The sequence below is a fragment of the Budorcas taxicolor genome, chromosome 8, assembly GCF_023091745.1.
Source record: "Budorcas taxicolor isolate Tak-1 chromosome 8, Takin1.1, whole genome shotgun sequence".
NCBI lineage: Eukaryota > Metazoa > Chordata > Mammalia > Artiodactyla > Bovidae > Budorcas > Budorcas taxicolor.
The window spans coordinates 85,903,263-85,921,401 of NC_068917.1; the positions used below are offsets into that span (position 1 = coordinate 85,903,263).

Here is an 18,139-nt window from a genome sequence, read left to right on the forward strand (position 1 = left end):
GAAAAAAATGCTCATGAACGAAGGACCTTATACACAAATTAAATAACAACAACCACACAAAGGAAATCAGACTCACGTGAGAGGAATAGCATTTGTTTTTGACTGTCTTCTGCTTTTCAGGGCCCGAAGTCTATCACCTTGTGTCACTCCATTGATTTCGTCGTCATCACTGTACTGTGTAAGTAGAGAAACACTGAGCTAATGACTTAAGCTGTACTTATTAATGCAGTGAAGCACAGCAGCTATATTTATCCATACAGATCACACACAGACACATACAAATATATTCATACTTTAACTTTCTGATGAACTCTAAAATATCTTGCTGCTGTCAAAATAAAGCTATAGGACACATTTCAGGACACCTTCACAAAGAACCCAATAGCACTCTTATTATAAAACATTTTGACAGTGAAGAGGCATAATGGGTTTTCAATATTGAAAACACTTTCTTTAAATTTTGCAATCTACTTACCACTACAAAACATATCTAGTATTGCTACCCCCTAAACTCTTGGTTCTTTAAGGTTCCCCATTTGCGAACAAGTGGTCTCCTAAATCAGCTATCATGAAATGGGAAAAAATAGGGAGAGGGGGTATCACTAGGTTGATATAAAGAGTTTACTTTACATACCTCTTTTTATCCCAGTGCCTTGTGAGTAAACAAAACATAAACTTTAGTTTTATGGACACATAACTTTAACTATTTTGACTAAAAAGTTCCTAGACAGGGCAATAAGTATAAAAAATATGTGACAATAATCCCTCAGAATGTGCTTTATTTATCTACAGTTTTCTCCACGCCCTAAAAACTTCTCAACAGCATTTAAAGCAATGACAACAGCATGACGGGGGTGGTTCGATTACCAGTTCAGGTTCTTGCTTGTCTTGGTTCTCGACCCCATTGATTGAAATGTCATCCACAGCCAAAAGGAGTTTTGAGACAGCTGCTCTGTGTTTTCCATTCTCCTGACCCCTCAACTTTTGACGAAAATAGTCACCTTCTATCCAGAGGCTTGCCTGTTTCCTACAGCATTTAAGTAACAATATCAAAATACAGCCTTCCAGAAAGAAACATAACAACTTTCTCCTACTGCTGTTACCAGGGACTAAGAAAAATTCTAATTCCCATCACCTTCCAGACCCATGAATTCCTGAGGAATTACTGATAGCGCAGTTCATAAAGAATTCGTCTGCATGCAGGAGACCCCAGTTCGATTCCTGGGTTGGGAAGATCCACTGGAAATGGGACAGGCTACCCACTCTAGAATTCATGGGCTTCCCTTGTGGCTCAGCTGGTAAAGAATCTGCCTGCAATGCGGAAGAGCTGAATTTGATCCCTGGGTTGGGAAGATCCCCTGGAAAATGGAAAGGCTACCCACTCCAGTATTCTGGCCTGGAGAATTCCATGGACTGTATAGTCCATGTGGTCACAAAGAGTCGGACACAGTTGAGTGACTTTCACTTTCACTTCCATCCACTTACATCATCAAAAATTGTTGCTGTGGTCCAATCACTGAGCCAGGCCTGCAGATTCTGACCCAAGCAATGGTCTCGGTTGCTGTCATCCTGTAATGCTTCATGATGTAGCAGGCTATCAAAGTGCCTGTTCGTCCAAGGCCAGCTTAGAAAAGAAACAAACCAATGAGACCTGGTCTCATCTGCTCCAAAATTTTGATGGGCAGGTAGAATTTTTTTTTAAAAGCTTCCCAGGGTTCTGCTCCCCTCAACAATGCTTCTTATGTTTTGATGTACAGTACAACCAACTAGAGAGCTTTAATTGGTATGTGATGCAGCCTAGAAACAGAGATTCCTAAAATCTCCCACGTGATTTTATGTTTAACCAAGACTGAAATCCACTTTCTAAGAGATAATTCTCAGTAACAGTGTTTTATACTCTGGGTTTTCAGTTAATAATACCATCATCTTTCTAAAAATATAAGCTTAAAATCTTGTACTTTCTCCCTCACCCAACATTTTTTTCTACTCTACTTTTATACATATTTGCACATGGACTTTCCCCCCCACTCTATTCCTGTTGCCCTTCTTTACCCTCATCTAGACTAGTATCATTACCTCCTGTGATGATTAAATCTAAGTGTCAATCTGGCAGGTGTAGTTGGATGAGATTGGTAGACTCTGAGTAAGCTGAGTGCCCTCCATACTGTGGGTAGGCCTCAGTCAATCAACTGAAAGTCTGAAAAGAACAAAAAATCCACCTCCCAAAGCAGAGACATTGCCAACAAAGGTCCATCTAGTCAAGGCTATGGTTTTTCCAGTAGTCATGTATGGATGTGAGAGTTGGACTATAAAAAAGGCTGAGTGCCAAAGAATTGATGCTTTTGAACTGTAGTGTTGGAGAAGACTCTTGAGAGTCCCCTGGCCTGCCAGGAGATCAAACCAGTCAATCTTAAAGGAAATCAACCCTTAGTATTCATTGGAAGGACTGATGCCGAAGCTGAGGCACAATACTTTGGCCACTTGATGTGAAGGGCTGATTCATTAGCAAAGACCCTGATGCTGGGAAAGATTGAAGGCAGGAGAAGAAGGGGGCAACACTGATTCAATGGACATGAGTTGGAGCAAGCTCCGGGAGATGGTGAAGGACAGGGAGGCCTGGCGTGCTGTAGTCCATGGGGTTGCAAAGAGTTGAACATGACTGAGCAACCGAACAACAAAGTTAGAGGGAATTTTCTACCAGACAGGCTTTGGACTTCAACTGCACCACTGGCTCTCCTGGGTCTCCAGTCTGTCAGTCCACACTGCAGCTTTTATACTCACCAGCCTATGTATTCCCATAAGCCAGTTCCTTATAATAAATCTCCTTCTCTATATGTACATATCCTACCAGTTCTATTTCTCTGGGAAACTAACACAGATTTTGGTACTGGAAAGTGGCATGCTACTCAAACACTATGCAAAAAATGTGGAAGTGACTTTGGCATTGGGACTATAAAGACCGGGAGAGTTTTAAGGCACATAACAGAAAAAACCTAGACTGCCTTGAAGAGACTACTGGTAGGAGGAATATGGACATTAATGGAGATTTCAGTGTAGACTCACGTGGAAACTGAAAGAAAAGCAACTCTTATTAGAAAGTGGCAAAATCCCCCCAGAAACCACCTGGCTGAATTGTGTTCTAGTGCTTTGTGGGAGACAGAACTTCTGAGGGATGCCCTTGGACATTTAACACAGAAGATTTAAATTCATAAGCAAAGTGCTGAAGGTCCAGCCTGGTTTCTCCTGACTGACATGAGGACAGAGAGATGAATTGAAGAAGTAATAGTTAAGCAAAAAGGAATGACAAACTAAACATTTAGAAAATTCTAGGCCTAGTCAATCTGAAAAAAGAGAGAAAGTATATTCTGGATACCAAGCGTAAGATTGAAAAATAAATTCCGTAACGATATTACCCATGGATTTAATCATGGGTAATTGAAAGCCATCTCAGCAGAAGCCAAAAACAATGACAGGATTACAGTAGAAGACACACTGACAGTTTGGACTAAAGAGGAGGATGAAAAAGGGCTAAATAGGGTGAAACAAAGGAAGGCTTTTTTTTTTAGGTTTCAGGGATTCCATAGGACTGGACAACGGATCTGGTTACAAATAAGGCCCATCCTTCAAGAGAAGGTTAGTATGACTCTAAGGGTGATGCAGAGGTCAGCCTGGCTGCCAATACAACCACAGGCCCAGAGGTCAAGGCTGTCTACTCCTAGGTTTTATAGGGCAGGGTCTCCTGTATAGTTTCAGCAAGCTAGGCTGCCCCTGCCCATAGCCACAGAGGCAGGGCTGCCACCTTGAGCCCAAGGGAGCTAAAGAGCCTAAAGATCCAATGGCATTTGCTTTGCTAGTCAAGGCTATGGTTTTTCCAGTGGTCATGTATGGATGTGAGAGTTGGACTATGAAGAAAGCTGAGTGCCGAAGAATCGATACTTTTGAACTGTGGTGTTGGAGAAGACTCTTGAGAGTCCCTTGGACTGCAAGGAGATCCAACCAGTCCATTCTGAAGGAGATCAGCTCTGGGATTTCTTTGGAGGGAATGATGCTAAAGCTCAAACTCCAGTACTTTGGCCACCTCATGCAAAGAGTTGACTCACTGGGAAAGATTCTAATGCTGGGAGGGATTGGGGGCAGGAGGAGAAGGGGATGACAAAGGATGAGATGGTTGGATGGCATCACTGACTCGATGGACATGAGTCTGAGTGAACTCCGGGAGTTGGTGATGGACAGGGAGGCCTGGCGTGCTGCAATTCATGGGGTCGCAAACAGTTGGACACGACTGAGCGACTGAACTGACTGAACTAATCGAACTTGCCTGGGGCCTGTCACTACTTTCTGATTTCTCTCGTTTGGAATAGGAATATCTATCCTATGCCCGTTACATTATTTTACTTTATAAGTACATAACTTGTCTGGTTTTAGAGGTTCACAGAGAGGAATTTGCCTCAGGATAAATCATACCTCAAGTGTCAACTATGATTCAGGAGATATTTAGATGAGACTTTACATGTGGAATTGATACTGTAATGGGTTAAGACTTTGGGGACTGTTGGGAAAGAGTGAATGCATTTTACCTCAAATGAATACTGGGTGCCCAGAGAACAGAAAGTTATGGACTAAACTGTGCCTCCCCAAATCCAGATGTTGAAATCCTTAACTCCCAATAAGACTGTTTCTGGAAAAAGGGCCTTTGCAGAGGAAATTAAAGTTAAATAAGGTCATGGAGTGAGAGGGGCACCTAATCCAACAAGACTTGTGTCCTGTCTTATAAGAGAGGAAGAGATACCAGGACTGACTATATAAAGAGGACAAAGAAAAGGCAGCTGGCTATAAGCCAGGAAGAAGGGCCTCACCAGAAATCAGCACTTTCATCTTCAACTTCTAGCCTCTAAACTGTGAGAAAGTGACTCTCATGCTCTACTGACTGACCTAGTTAGGCAACTCTCAAATTATAAGAAAACAACTTTTTTGCTGTTGACTATTCTGTTATAGTACTTAGAGTATACACTGCCCAATGAATCTTGCTTTTCCCTTGATAATCTAACCTTCATTCACACCATCATCACTTTTCTTCACCAAAGATCTTATCATATCAAATCCTCTTCAGATATTTAACTGGTCAGCAGTGAACTTCAGAGTTTCCCAACCTCAGCACTATTGACATTTGGAGTGACAGAATTCTTTATTGTGGTGGCTATCCTGTGCATTTCACCTGAAAATCACCTCAACTGCTTATTATAATTGGAAAAAAATGAAATAACCAAAGTTGGATTTAGTTTTATTTTTTAGATTCTGGCAAAATATGCCTAATATAAACTTTATCATGTGAACAGATTTTTGTTTATGAATCATTTTCCTGATTTCAATTACTTCTCTATGATTAGCTCACTGAGGTTTCTTTTGGGGTAGGTGATATGAAAATTTACTATCATGATTTCACCATCAAAACTTATGATCTTGGTCTTTCCTTTTACCCTTTTGTATAACACCAAAAGAGAGACATTGGCTACCTTGACAACCTTAAAGCAGATTCCAGGATTATCACCAACAGCATGACCTTTGCAACCAAATCCAGCAACCAGAACTTCATCATTTTCTTGGAAACATTCAAACGACAAAGGCTGTGAGTATTTTGTCTTTCTTGATTCGCTAAACCTGATACACTTCCTGATGGCAGAATTTGGCTGTCTGGCTTCAAACCCTACTTCTTCTGTCACAATTCCCTTTGCATGAGAAGTGCCTCCAAAAGGACTGGTCCTAATAGGCTTTCTTGGACTGTCTATCATGCCATTTGTGATGGCTATGGAGCTTCCCAGCAGTATGAAGACTGCAACACTTGTCCATCCCGCCAGCGCCACAGACCTAAGCGAAAGAGCTCATGGAGCATTTTTAAGACAGTCATTTTAAATTTTTTAATTCAAAGATCTATGTCTCTTTGGGGTCAGTTTCTGTTGAACATTGTAACCATTTTAAAATGCGGAGACAGCATCATTAACAAATTAACATTGCTGTGCAATCACTACTACTATGTCCCAAGTATACTTGAGACAAATTATATTCTATTGGTTGGTGGGCAAAGAGTTCTATATAAGTCTGTTAGATATAGATGGTTTGTTGAAAGAAACAAATATAGATGGTTTGTTGAATGAAATGGCAACCCACTCCAGTGTTCTTGCCTGGAGAATCCCTGGGATGGCGGAGCCTGGTGGGCTGCCATCTATGGCGGTTGCACAGGGTCAGACACGACTGAAGTGACTTAGCAGCAGCAGCAGCAGCAGCAGCCATTAATGCTTCAAATAATCTCCCTGCTTCTCTCTTGTCCCTTTGGGATTCCCAAAATCCATACACTGGCTTACTTCATGGTGTCTCAGAGTTCCCTTAGGCTTGGGTCCCATTTCAGTCTTTTTTTTTGTTCCTCAGACCTAGGGGCTTCCTTGGTGGCTCAGATGGTAAAGCATCCGCCTGCAATGCAGGAGACCCGGGTTTGATCCCTGGGTTGGGAATATTCCCTGGAGAAGGAAATGGCAACCCACTCCAGTATTCTTGCCTGGAGAATCCCATGGACAGAGGACCCTGATAGGCTACAGTCCATGGGGTTGCAAAGAGTCGGACACGACTGAGAGACTTCACTTTCACTTTCCTCAGACCTGATCATTTCAATTATTCTGTCTTTAAGTTTGCTGAATCTTCCTTCTGCCTGCTTATGTCTGCTTGTGAATCTCAGCAGTAAATTTTTCATTTCAGTTCCAGAATTTCCTTTTTCCTTTTAATGCTTAGTCTCTCCTGTTGATATTTTAATTTGATTCATGCATTGTTTTCTTGACTTTGTGCACATTTTCTTTTACCTCTTTGAGTACCTTTAAGACAGCTGTTTTAGGAGTTCTCTGGCAGTCCGCTGGTTAAGACTTCATGCTTCCACTGCAGGGGGCATAGGTTCAATCCCTGATCCGGGATACTCCCATGCCATGTGGCAACAACAAAAAAATACAGTTGTTTTAACACCTTTGTCTAATAAGTTCACCCTCTGGTCTTTCTTTGGGACAGTTTCCGTTGATTCATTTTTTTCCTTTGAATGAGCTATCCTTTCATGTTTCTTGGCAGTCCTTGAGATTTTTTGGTGAAAACTGAATTTTCAGTGAAAACTGAAAATTTGAATCTGATAATGTGGGAACTCCAGTAATTAGATTTCTTATATGCTCCAGGGTTTGCTGTTTAGTTTTTCTTTTCCCCAATGTTGGATTTTTCTTAACAAAAATATATTCCTTGTCTTCTTAGTTGAATAACCAAAAAAGAAAAGTTTAATAAATCCTGGTATATCCACATACTCATTCAATAAATACTTATTAAGTACCAGGCACTGTTCTAGTTACTGAAAATCTAGCAACTTGTTAGAAAACAAAGTCCAAAAGATACGTTCTTGGAGTTTGCTCTGCTCACTGACATATACCAGAACCTACCAAAGTAGGCACTGAATAGAAATTTATGAATAAATGCATGTGATAAGTCTTTGTAGGGTTACCTATGAATACAACTTAATTATTATACTTTCCATATGAAATTGGCGATTTAAAAGCATTCTTTGGGACTTCCCTGGTCGTCCAGTAGTTAAGAATCCACTTTCCAATGCAGGGTATGCGGGTTTGATCCCTGGTTGAAGAACTAAGATCCCACGTGTCACAGGGTAACGAAGTCCACAAGCCACAACTACTGGGCCTGTGAGCTCCATAGCCTGCACAACACAACTAGAGAACCCACACACAACTAGAGAACCCACACGCCACAACTAGAGAGAAGCCTGCACACTGCAACAAAGACCTAGAGCAGCCAAAATAAATAAATAAAGGCGTTCTTTATATGTACAGCTTTTTTATGCCAATACCTCAATAAAGTAGTTTTAAGAAAAAAAGCAAACCACAAAAGGAAAAAAAAGCACTCTTTAAAACAAAGCCATCTTCATGTGTCCTTGTATATAATCTAAATGAGTATGGTGTGTTTCTATACACACATATTCATGTCCACCACTCTTTAACCAACACTAGAAACATACCTTTACAGTGTACTGCAATGGCACCCTCTGCATTTTCACAAATATCCAGAAATTCTTTAACGATGGCATCAGTAGGGGTGCTGCCATCCGCAAAGAAAAGATCATAGTGATCGAAACCAGCATTTGTAAAGCGTTTGGCATCATACATCCTTTTATTCAGACGAATAACTGTAGTAACGTTGTGATTCTTAAAATATGGAATATAAGCCTCAGGAGAATGCTGATGGTAACCTACATGAAGAAATTCACCAGATGTTGTAAAATGCAGAAAGAAAACAATGGATAACAGTATCACTTGTAATTGAATGGAAACAGTATCTGGACTGGGGATTGAATACCAATTTGATTATAACTATGAAAAAAATAAAAAATTAAAATCCAGGCAGAATGATGAGATAAAATGTTCAAGAGTACACTTAATTAAGAGAGCAGAGCTTTGGCCTCTTTTAAAAGAAAATACCGGATGGATACTTTTAATAACAAAACTATACTAGTCTCATATTTTTGCATACCACTTTCAAGTCTGGTTCTTGAATGAGGTCCACAGAAGGCAAGAAATCGGTCTGGTATTATCCAATTTAAATCTCCATTTTCTGCTTTCTGCAAAGGGAAGATCAGAATTTATTTTTATATTTAATCTCCTCTCCATGTCCCTTTCAATAGTGAGTATCTTAAGGACTTCAAATCCATTTCCTTTAGCACAAAAGCTGTTTACAAATGACCATGAGACAGGAAACTAAAATTTATCCTGTTATGAATACTCCCAGGGAATAGTCAGCCCTCGATATCTGTGGGTTTTGCATCTGTGGATTTGGAAGGCTGACTATGAGACTTGAACCTCTGTGGATTCTGATACCAGCAGCGGGTCCTGGGACCAATCCCCCCTGGATACCAAGAGACAACTATAGTTAGTTAAACTTCTAGTCCTAATAACTTTCACTTAACAGCATTTTTTTTTCCCTACAATAATCAGCTTCTGGAAAATACAGCTGACTGCTGCTGTTATCCAGACTATGCCTAAATACTTTATTTCATCCAAGTTGCTGCTAATTAGTAAGAAAACCAAGTTTTCTATCATGAGGGATATGGAAACTTCCCTGTTTTCCTGAATTACTAATTGGCTTCCGATGTGAGCAATCGTGACTTCTTAAATAAGGAAGAAAAAAAAATGAATTTAAGGTCCTTGTTTCTCAATATTTACTTTTTATTTCTACAGAGGCACCTTTCCATCATTTTGCTGCCTACTTAATTAGAGAAATCAATGAAAATTTTTTACTAAAATTCCCCAGAAAACTTAAAATCACAAGAATACGGAGATCACATCTACACTGAAATTTAAAACACTTTACTTCCTGTTATTAAGTCTTTTGGATTGAATTACACAATTATTCTAAGACAAAGTTCAAATTTAATAACAATAGAGATGGCTACAAAAGGACTTAAGCAGAAAGTAGGAGACAGGTGATAGTGGGGAAGGAGAGAATATAAACACATCAGCTTTACAACTGGAGTATGTTTTCGTCTTCCTAAGAATAGGCAAGAAAAAAAATCAAGAGTTGTTTTAAGATCTATAGGTCAGGCAAGTAACCCTAAACGAATTTACCTGACTTAGTTATAAGTCAAGGGAACTGATGAGCCCATTTCATTTCAGGCTAAAAGATGTAAGTAAAAATGAGGACAAGCATTGCCAGATGTTCTGACTTTGAAGCAAAATCAGAGTCTTAAAATGAGAAATGTGTGATTAGATTTCATTGAATCACAGGTATCATATACTATAAGACGCATCCTGAATTCAGAAAAGTTAAAACAGGAAAAAAATGGGCATCATGGAATCAATGAAAACCACCAATCCAAAATTTCTAAATATAGAGACTAAGGGCTTCCCTCGTGGCTCAGCTGGTAAAGAATCAGCCTGCAATGCAGGAGACCTGGGTTCGATCCCTGGGTTGGGAAGATCCCCTGAAGAAGGGAATGGCTACCCACTCCAGTGGCCTGGAGAAGTCCATGGACTCACAGAGTCAGACATGACTGAGCGACTTTCACTTTCATAGAAACTAAACAAAGCTACCATTATGGTCTGTAGCTACTTAACAGTTCCCCGTTGTCTCAATGTAATTTCTAAGTAAATGACATTTGTTGGTGACCATACTACTCCACAGCAGTGCTGCAATTTCTGCATTGGTGAGAAGGAAGCTAATTAGCCCTTATAATTACTCCTTAGTAAAAAACAAGTAACACTGAGGGAACACTAACCGGTGTTTTTATTAGTTTTGCTTATCTAAAAAGAGAAAGTATATTTTATTTTAAATGTTTAATTCTGATAAAGTGAAAGTCACTCAATTTTCATAAGGGGAAGTATAAAAAATGGTGTTAATAATTCAACTATATTCAGTAATTAAGACGGTAAATGTATATTGTACTTTATAAACATATAGCTATTACAGAGAAGTAAAGGCAGAGCTGGCCTAATGAACCACACAATATGCTTTTACATCTTTGGTACATCACAATAACGATCAGCAGTACCTATTAAGCCAATTCATGAAGAAAATAGTTCAATTATACCTAGGGGTTTAAAATAATAGCTACTTTAGAAACTGTGAAAGAATAGTTATCTGAGGATTTAAGGTGCTGCTGAATAGAGTGTTGTCTGTGGATCACTCCATTATTAGTGAGATTGTCTGCTCAAGATAACTACAGCAGGATAGGAAAAAAAACAAAAAAACCAAGATTCCACAAGTAGTCTTGGCTGAAAAAGACATTTAGCATAACATCTTACTCATTATCTACTTGGAGGGTAGAATGGGAGAATCAAATTACTCTTTCTTAAAAAAAAATACACTACCTTAAAAAAACATAAAGGACATCTGTGGTTTTGCCTGTCTCTCTTCTCTCTGTGTACCACCCTTCTTTTTGGTCTGTATGATTTGATAGGGCTGACCCAATTTCAGCTCCTGGGATGACCAAAGTATTCTGCACCCACTCATCTGCTACCCTCACCAAAATCACAGCTTGGTTCAGGGGCAGAGACATGATGTAAGCCAAGCCAATGAGAGGAACTAGTGAGTCTTCCACTGGAGCTATGAACAACATTCTTTTCCAGTAAGCTAAGTAAATCAAAAGGGTAAATCAAGCTGTTGGCAGCCATCTTTATCCAAAGGACATTATAGTTAATTAACTTTTGGTCCTAATAACTTTCATTTAATAGCTTTTTGTGTGGAAGTGTCGGGGGGAGGTGGGCTACAATAGTCAGCCTTTGGAAAATGGAGCTGACTGCTGCTGCTATTCAAACTATACCTAAGTAATTCGGTTATTTTACCCAGGAAAAGTCTTATATAGTTGCTTCTTATAAATAAGAACTGGGGAGAACTGGCCTTGGAACAAAACTGGTTTCAGCTCAATTTCTGGTAAGTGTTTGAATACCTGAATCTGGTATGCATGAAGTTATCCTTGCTCCCGGACATTTTGTTTATGTAAACCAATAAATTTCCCCATTTTATTTAAGCCATTTGTGTTTACTTTTTGTAATCTGCATCCAAAAATGTCTTTACTTCATATAAACAAAAGGTTCTGACAAAAATACGTGTTTTACAGAGGTAATTAGATGTATACTGGCTATTCATTTCATCAGATCCTATGCTAAGGATTTCATAAACATTCTCTCATTTAATTCACTCTATAAAAGTCATCAATACTTACAAGAAATTTTTAACTAAAAATTAAAGAAAAATGCCTAGGAGCACACTCACTCACTCCAAAAGGATGTAACAAGTGCAAAATATCAATAAGAACTAGGACTGCAGAAACAGGAGTAAGAGAAAGATGACTTTAACTCTATACACATCTAACTTGTTCAATTAAAAAAAAATAAGAATATGACTTCTGGAAGTAAAACATATATAAAAAAGAGTTAAAAACAATATCCTTGAAAACTTACTTCATAGTATTCATATTCATCCAGGTTAAATGAGTTGAAATTAAAGAAGCCATACTGCATTGCCTAAAATCCAAAGGAAAGCTTTTAAGAATAAAGATGCAAATAAGGAAACAATTTTCAATACAAATTCTTAATAGTGAGTATCAGAAGGCACCCTTGAAAAGCATTGTATTTAGATTATGTTCCATGGAATAGCTTTCAAAGGAGGTGGACTATGTCTTTTAAATGCTTCTATCATCAGAAACATCAGTTACAACAATATATATTTTAATGAGATTTTCTTTTTCATTTTCCTTCATTAATCATCCTAACCATGCAAGGTCTAAATTATCAAGCCTTCAAAGTAATCAAGGCGATGGCATCCCACTTCAGTACTTTTGCCTGGAAAATCCCATGGACAGAGGAGCCTGGTGGGCTGCAGTCCATGGGGTCGCTAAGAGTCAGACACAACTGAGCAACTTCCCTTTCACTTTTCACTTCCATGCATTGGAGAAGGAAATGGTAGCCCACTCCAGTGTTCCTGCCTGGTGAGTCCTAGGGACGGGGGAGCCTGGTGGGCTGCAGTCTATGGACTCACACACAGTCGGACATGACTGAAGTGACTTAGCAACAACAGCAACACTAGTTCATTAGACGAACACCATTCAGGCTTCAAATATAATGCATAACCCAATGGTTGCTAAACAAATAACAACAATGGGAAGAAATCATGGGTTAGTTTATATCAAACAAATCTCACACTTTATACATATCTTCACTTTCCAATTCTTCTGAACAGTCTTGAATTAAAAGATTCGTATTTCCTATACTAAAGACAGCCCTGAGACAAACACTAAAATTCAATTTTTTTGAGGGAAAAAATTTTTTTCAATAAGGAAAAAATACATGAATTTTCCTTTCTGTAGCCTCACTCTGAGTTGCAGTAAGAAGAGTACACTAAGCAAAGAAAGCAAAGTAACTATTTTCTGGGACAAGGACAATCTGGTGGCTTCTGACAATCTTTCTCCCTGCTTACTAAGACCGACTGTATGTAAGTAAAAATTCTTGCTCAAAAAGTTATTCTTGGTTGAAAAGGGGTGATTTTGCAAAACCAGTCTGCAAAATATAAACTATTGAAATATAAATGAGAAATAAGGCTACAATACCAAACAACAACAAAAATATAGTTGTTTAAATCCTAATTCCAAGACCAAATCTAAGATGAATTTTCTTTTGAATATGAAACAATATCTATCATATTTGGACTAGAGTTGTTCCTAATACAATAAAAAGTTATCAGTCTGCAGGGGATTTCTAGTCTTTGAATCTCATAAGGAGATCTTATTAGAGTAGTATTTTTAAAAAGTAGCACTAAAATCAAGATATAATTATATTTATAAATATTTCAAACAATAATATTCAAAATCAGTCACAAATAAAAATCTTTAAATGGAAAAATCAGAAGCTGTTGTCTTCAAAAAAATTAAAATGCAATATGAAAAAAGCAATCTTTGATCTATAGTTACAGCTGATTAAACTTTGTATATAACATCTGATTAAAAAAAAAACACGAAGTCAATGTTATAGTAGATCATAGCCAAAGCCTTCATAAGTGTTTCTTCTTTTTTTTTCAAATATATAAGGTTGTGGGACTGGAGAGAAGGGAGTCCTAATATCCTAGGATCAAGGACAAGTATGCCTCCCTGCATTAGCAATTTCCTAGGGTCCAAATGGCAAGGTCTGTAACTGGGAGGGGTCATTTATACCTACTGTCTGTCCATCTCCTGATGGCATCCTCTGCCCATTAAGTGCCTAAATTGAGGCCTCATGGAACTATCTCAGAGTGTGCGGCAACCTCCATCAGCTCCTTATACCACAGTCGCTGGACTCAAATCCCCAAAATTAAGGTCCATCCTCACTGCCTTATTACAGGACAAAAGGTATACTAATTAACCTCTGAATCTGTATACTAACTAGGTCTCTCAGCTTAACCCATAAAATTTCTGTCAAAATTCTCAGAAAGCCACCATGTTTCATCATACAAGACAGTAAACTTGGGTTCCTTCTCCCTCTGAAAATACAAGTCACACAAAACTGTAAATGTTGTTGAAAGCCTATTTGATCCAAGGGCTACTGATTAACAATTCTAGTTTCCTGCACTGTCCTGATATTCAAAAACGACACTGGAGGGAGTCAGTGTTATAACCAGGGTCTGCTGTATCACCTGATTCCAGGAGACCCTGTTCATTTAGAATGTGATAGGAAGCTATCCCCTGAAGTCAAAGACAGCAAGCAGCCCTTGTCATAAAACACAGGAGTCATTTTTAAATAGCTTTGAGAAAGCAGTAATGACCTACTTAGTTTTTTATATAAAAGCTAGTAACAAATTAATGGGCTAGTCAAATACTTCTGTTGAACTGGAAATTGAATTCTTGAAGATACAAAAACAAAGTGTTTAACAGTGTGTTACAGAAATATCTGTTGTAAACAGAACTGGTGGCAATCAGACTCATAAAATACATAAATCAAAGAGAATTCAGAAACCAGTAATTTACTTTTTGTTTTTCTTTGACATCACAATGCATTCAAAACCAATTCTGAATTTAGAACCTAATTACATAACTGTTTCTTAATGTCCCCTCTGTTCAAGTGGCTTTTCACCCAACTCACACAGAGAAGCACTCAGATTCAGAATAATCTGTTTTCTAGTTGAGTGTCATTCTAATGTTGGTAGGGAAATGGGACACCTCTGACATCATATACATCTTAGAAGGTCTTTGGAGAAGGCCTGTCTTCCTTGCACTGTACTTAAATTCTCCAGCACAACACTAGGCTCATCCTATGAGGCACTTACCTTCTTTACTGCATAAAAACAGTCAAGAAGTGTAATGAAGAAATTGCAACTTCCATAGGCAGCGTCTCTGAAATTCCAAAAGTATTGAAGTACATAGCTCAGTTAACTTAATTTTCTGCTGAACACTTATCTCAAGACAAAGTTGACTAAAAATCAAACACATATTCAGTCTCAAAAGAAAAAAAAAAAGAATTCTTGCCTTTTGGTTTTTAATTAAAGGATAAGTCACTGTTACACATTTCATTGTACCTTCTACCTATTCCAGTAGATACTGTTTTATAGATGTGGATCAATAATGACCACATTCTAAATTTCAAATGATCTCTCTAGACTGTTCTTGGCTTTAATAGTTCAGCTTCAAAAGTTCCTTTTTGAGTTCAACTTCTCAATAGTATGTACTCCTCCTCTCAAAAAGAAAAGACATTTGAATTTGTTCTTCAAATACCATGTCAAATTGTTAGCAGGAAAGACTGCTTTTTGATTCTGTACATACATGTTGTGTGTGTGTGTATCTATACCCACGTAGCAAAAAATCTGGAGATCACGATAGTATTTGAAATAACAGGTGCAAGCTACACAGTATTTTGCTTCTCTCATTATGCTTTTATGACTTTTAACAATTTAACTGGATAATTATTTTCTGGTTCCAAGGACAAGAGTACCAATAAAACCACAGAAACTAATCAGTCAACTACTGTTACTAGAGTCACTCTACACTTGGGAAAAGTGCTTAAACGGTTAGGTAGATAGCCCCACTCAATACTATATCAATACCTATCAGTAATCTCACTACAAGATCAGTGACACAAGTCTCAGTATCAGTTAAGACTTTGTCCAGAAAAATAAGGTACTCCTCCATTCCCACCTGCTTCTCCCTTTTGTCTCCCCTGAGTCATTTCATTACAAAGTGAAAATTTTAAGAATTTTAAAAATTAATTATGATCATTCTAGGCATGCCAAACAATTATGCTTAATCAGAATGGTACTTATTTGGTCCTTATGTGGAACCAGGTTGCTACTGGAGCTATAATTAATTGCCTGCCTTGGTTGGGTTTTCACACAGTAATTTACTTACCTGAAAAATCAAACTGTACGTTTAAAATGTACAGACTTAGAGGATAAAGCGTCTGCCTGCAAAGCAGGAGACCTGGGTTCGATCCCTGGGTTGGGAAGATCCCCTGGAGAAGGAAATGGCAACCCACTCCAGTATTCTTGCCTGGAGAATTCTATGGACAGAGAAGCCTGGCGGGCTATAGTCCACAGGGTCGCAAAGAGTCGGACACGACTGAGCGACTTCACACACACACATACTAACATTAAAGAAAAGGGTATCCTTTTTAGCTAAGACAGCTTTAGACATTACTGTCTGAATTCATTAGAATTATTGCAGTATACATTAGCCTTCTTGAGGACTGGACACAAGGCCTCACAATATGCTATTTGTGTTCTATAAGCTTCTGATTTTAAAAGATGATCTTCCAGAAGCTAAAAGGTTTCAGTGTGACCAAGAAAATTATCTTCACCAATAGCTTACTGGTAACATGCAGGAAGGAGAAAAACAGAATGACCTGCAGCTTTAGTTCTCAGAGCGTGCTCCCTGGGCAAGCAGCAGCAACATCAACCTCAATTGTTAGAAATTTAATTCTCAATCTGTGAGTCAGAGTTCTAGGGGTGAGGCTGGGTCCTCCAGGAGTTTAAGAACCACTGATTTACATGATCACACATAATGTTCTGTACAAATAACTGTTTTATGGAATAAGGAATGTTTTTAAGATAGAGAAGCTAAGGTAGGAAAGTGAAGTTTAGTCTAAATCAAAATCAAAATTATCAGTAGAAAAACAATGAACTCTCAAATCACATCCCAATGTTTTTCGTCATTTTTTCTCAGTTAGCTATGATTGCTAAGTTACTGATAATTCTTTTCCAATCAAGTTAAAGGCATGTCGATTCAGTTTTTGTGACAATTTGAGCATTTATTCAACGCATAATTGTGAATAACCTCCTGTGGGCCAAGTCCTGCTGTAATTGAGCTTTGATCTGACCTTGGATAAAGTTCTGCCATTGCCATATTATGGGAATAGACAAGGCTCTTTCTTTATTCACTCATGTTTATTTCATTAACACTTCCAACTTTAAACACACCCACATCTCCTTCCTCCCACCCAAGCAATTAGACTTCTTCAAAATGGCATAATAGCAGCTATCAATCTGGATATAAGCCTTTGTGGGGTGAAAGCTTGTCATAGATAATTTAACAAACTTGGAAAAGCAGATGAGAATCAATAAAGGAATACTGCTTAGAAACAGCAAAACAATGTCAAATACTAGTTTAAAAAAATAACAATTTTCATAGCAGATTATACTCCTAATACCCAAAAACTGCAAATAATCGAAGTATCTGTCAAAAGGAAAATGGACAGATAAAATGTGGTATATTCATAGAATGGAAGGCTATAAAAGCAGTAAAAATAGGACAAACCACTAACACCTGCCACAACAAGGATAAACCTCACAGACAATATACATCTTAAAAACTAGATCCCAGTTCTCCAAAAATGTATACTCTATGATTTCCTTTACACAAAGTTCAAAAATAAGAAACACTTTTAGAAAGGGGATAAAAGGGAATCTTTATGGGGACTGACAACGTTCTGTATCTTGAAAGGATGGTACCTACATACACAAATGTAGAAGTTTACTGTGCTATACATATAAGAGTCATGGAATTTTTAATTGTGTCTAAGTTATACATGGATTTAAAAAGGAGAAAACATGAATGTTTAACAAATGTTAGCTAGGGCTCAGGCACCAAGTGTTTCATATGCAGGATGTTACTTAACCCTCATACTTCACTAGGATGATATTACTGTCATTCCCATTTATAGACTAAGAAACCAAGCCTTATATTTGTAAAGAACCACAGAGATATTAGTTGCAGAACTTAGAGTCAAACTCGTCTGTCTGAGGTCAATAGCCAAGCTATTAGCAGCTCTGCAATATTACCTCTCAAGAAAATAAAGAACAGAAACAAAAAAAAAAGTCAATTAAGAAGCAAGGAGTATTATAGGTAATACCAAAGAAGAGATGCACATACTCTTTATAACTATGATCAAAGGTTTTAAAAAAAATATTGAACTATATTTTATACTGTTTTTTTTATTTAGACAAGCAGAAAAATGTCTGATATCTAATATAATTAAGAGATTATATATATATATAATTTTTAAAATCTGTCAAAGGCTGATGCTTTTGTGAAAACAGCAGTACATACCAATGTTGGTATTACATACCAATGATTATGCAATAATTTTATTTTTGT

General features: G+C 37.9%; 1 protein-coding gene across 1 annotated transcript in view; it reads right to left on the reverse strand.

Annotated features, from left to right (window-relative positions):
• Positions 1-18,139, reverse strand: part of CDC14B (cell division cycle 14B) — a 119,377-nt gene that overhangs the window by 14,343 nt on the left and 86,895 nt on the right. The window contains exons 6-12 of the mRNA XM_052645055.1: positions 14,821-14,887; positions 11,988-12,050; positions 8,563-8,650; positions 8,051-8,281; positions 1,486-1,624; positions 868-1,027; positions 77-174 (exon numbers count right to left, since the gene is read on the reverse strand). Of these exons, the coding sequence (XP_052501015.1) occupies positions 77-174; positions 868-1,027; positions 1,486-1,624; positions 8,051-8,281; positions 8,563-8,650; positions 11,988-12,050; positions 14,821-14,887 (846 nt within the window). The remainder of the gene's footprint in view (positions 1-76; positions 175-867; positions 1,028-1,485; positions 1,625-8,050; positions 8,282-8,562; positions 8,651-11,987; positions 12,051-14,820; positions 14,888-18,139) is intronic.